Raw genomic sequence first — 1,541 nt, forward strand, 5'->3', positions numbered from 1 at the left:
GGGGTCTCGCTCTTGCTCAGGCTGGTCTTGAACTCCTGATCTTGAGCGATCCACCCACCTCGGCCTCCCAGAGTGCTAGGATTACAGGCGTGAGCCACCGCGCCTGGCCATAACTATTTTTATAGTGGTTCTCAGAAGCAGCGTTGATCTGAATATTTAGTCTGCCCTAATAAGAAGTGTCAGTGCCAGTGTCCAAATTTATAAATGTTTCCCTTTATTTATATTACCATGATTAATAACTGGAGAAATGATTAAGAATGCTTTGTAAGTAGTGGTTTGACTATTCTCACGCAATGAAAGTAAGTAATGAGAATTTGTTAATGTCTTTGTTGTACATTTTACTTAAATAGGAATTTAAGGGATCTCTTTAAAGAGTTAATGATTTTATTTTTGGTAAAAATGACATTATTTTTATTTATTTATTTTTAGGCTGGGCTCATGTGGTTTGTGCCCTATATATTCCAGAGGTACAGTTTGCCAATGTTTCTACAATGGAACCAATTGTTTTACAGTCTGTCCCACATGATCGTTATAATAAGGTACAGTGGAAATTATTTTATTTCTGTTTGACTATAATTTTTTCTGTTTTAAAATTGGGAGATGAGCTGGGTGCAGTGGCTAAAGTCTGCAATCGCAGCACTTTGGGAGGCAGAGGTGGGAGGATTGCTTGAGGCCAGGAATTCAAGACCAGCCTGGGTAATGATGAGATCCCATTTCTACAAAAAATTAGAAAAATCAACCTGGCATAGTGGTATGTGCCTTTAGTCCCAGCTACATGAGGGGCTGAGGCAGGAGGATCGCTTGAGCCCAGGAGTTTGAGGCTGCTGTAAAGCCATGATGATGCCACTGCACTCCAGCCTTGGGTGACAGAGTGAGACTCTGTCTCAAAAAAAACCTGGGAGGTAGAAAGAATTTTTTTCAATTTTAAAACTAAGTGTCCATTAAAAAGTTTAAATTACATATCTCCATCAAATTTTAGAGAGATTTGGAAAAAATAGAATTACTATGTTAAACTGTGACTATTAAAATATATGCTACTAAGGTCACAGGAGTACAAAACAAACAAAATTATGTTACGTTTTATACTAATCTTAGGTATTTAGTATTTTAACATGTACAGTCTGTTTTAATCCTTATAGATTTATCCTTTAAGAACTATGACCCTTTTTACTCTTTCAAGTATCAAGGGTCTGTTAATTTGAATTAATCATTATTTTGTGTAACATTCATTATAATGTATCATACATTCTTTCTTTAAAAAATCTTGTATCAGAATGTTACTTATCTCTCCCCAAAATTATTTATACCCCTAAATATGATTTTTATTGTTGGCCTTTAAAAAAACCTTTAATGTTTGCTCCTTTTTTCTATATTTCTTTTGCTTTAGTACATGTATATTATTTTTTCATTCTCTTCTGCATTTTAGAAGGTTTTTCCATTATCCAGTGTGCCTTTAAGTATATTTTGCCTTTTAATTGAAGGTATATGTTCCCTCTGTGGAAGAAATTGTAGTTTTGAGATTTTAAATATTTATATATTTA

At 34.3% G+C, this 1,541-nt stretch overlaps 1 protein-coding gene across 1 annotated transcript in view; it reads left to right on the forward strand.

Annotated features, from left to right (window-relative positions):
* The window catches only part of MLLT10 (myeloid/lymphoid or mixed-lineage leukemia (trithorax homolog, Drosophila); translocated to, 10), a 229,025-nt gene that overhangs the window by 99,373 nt on the left and 128,111 nt on the right, over positions 1–1,541 (forward strand). The window contains exon 5 of the mRNA XM_012644131.1: positions 430–539. Within this exon, the coding sequence (XP_012499585.1) occupies positions 430–539 (110 nt within the window). The remainder of the gene's footprint in view (positions 1–429; positions 540–1,541) is intronic.

This window comes from Propithecus coquereli, unplaced genomic scaffold, assembly GCF_000956105.1.
Source record: "Propithecus coquereli isolate 6110/MARCELLA unplaced genomic scaffold, Pcoq_1.0 Scaffold103, whole genome shotgun sequence".
NCBI lineage: Eukaryota > Metazoa > Chordata > Mammalia > Primates > Indriidae > Propithecus > Propithecus coquereli.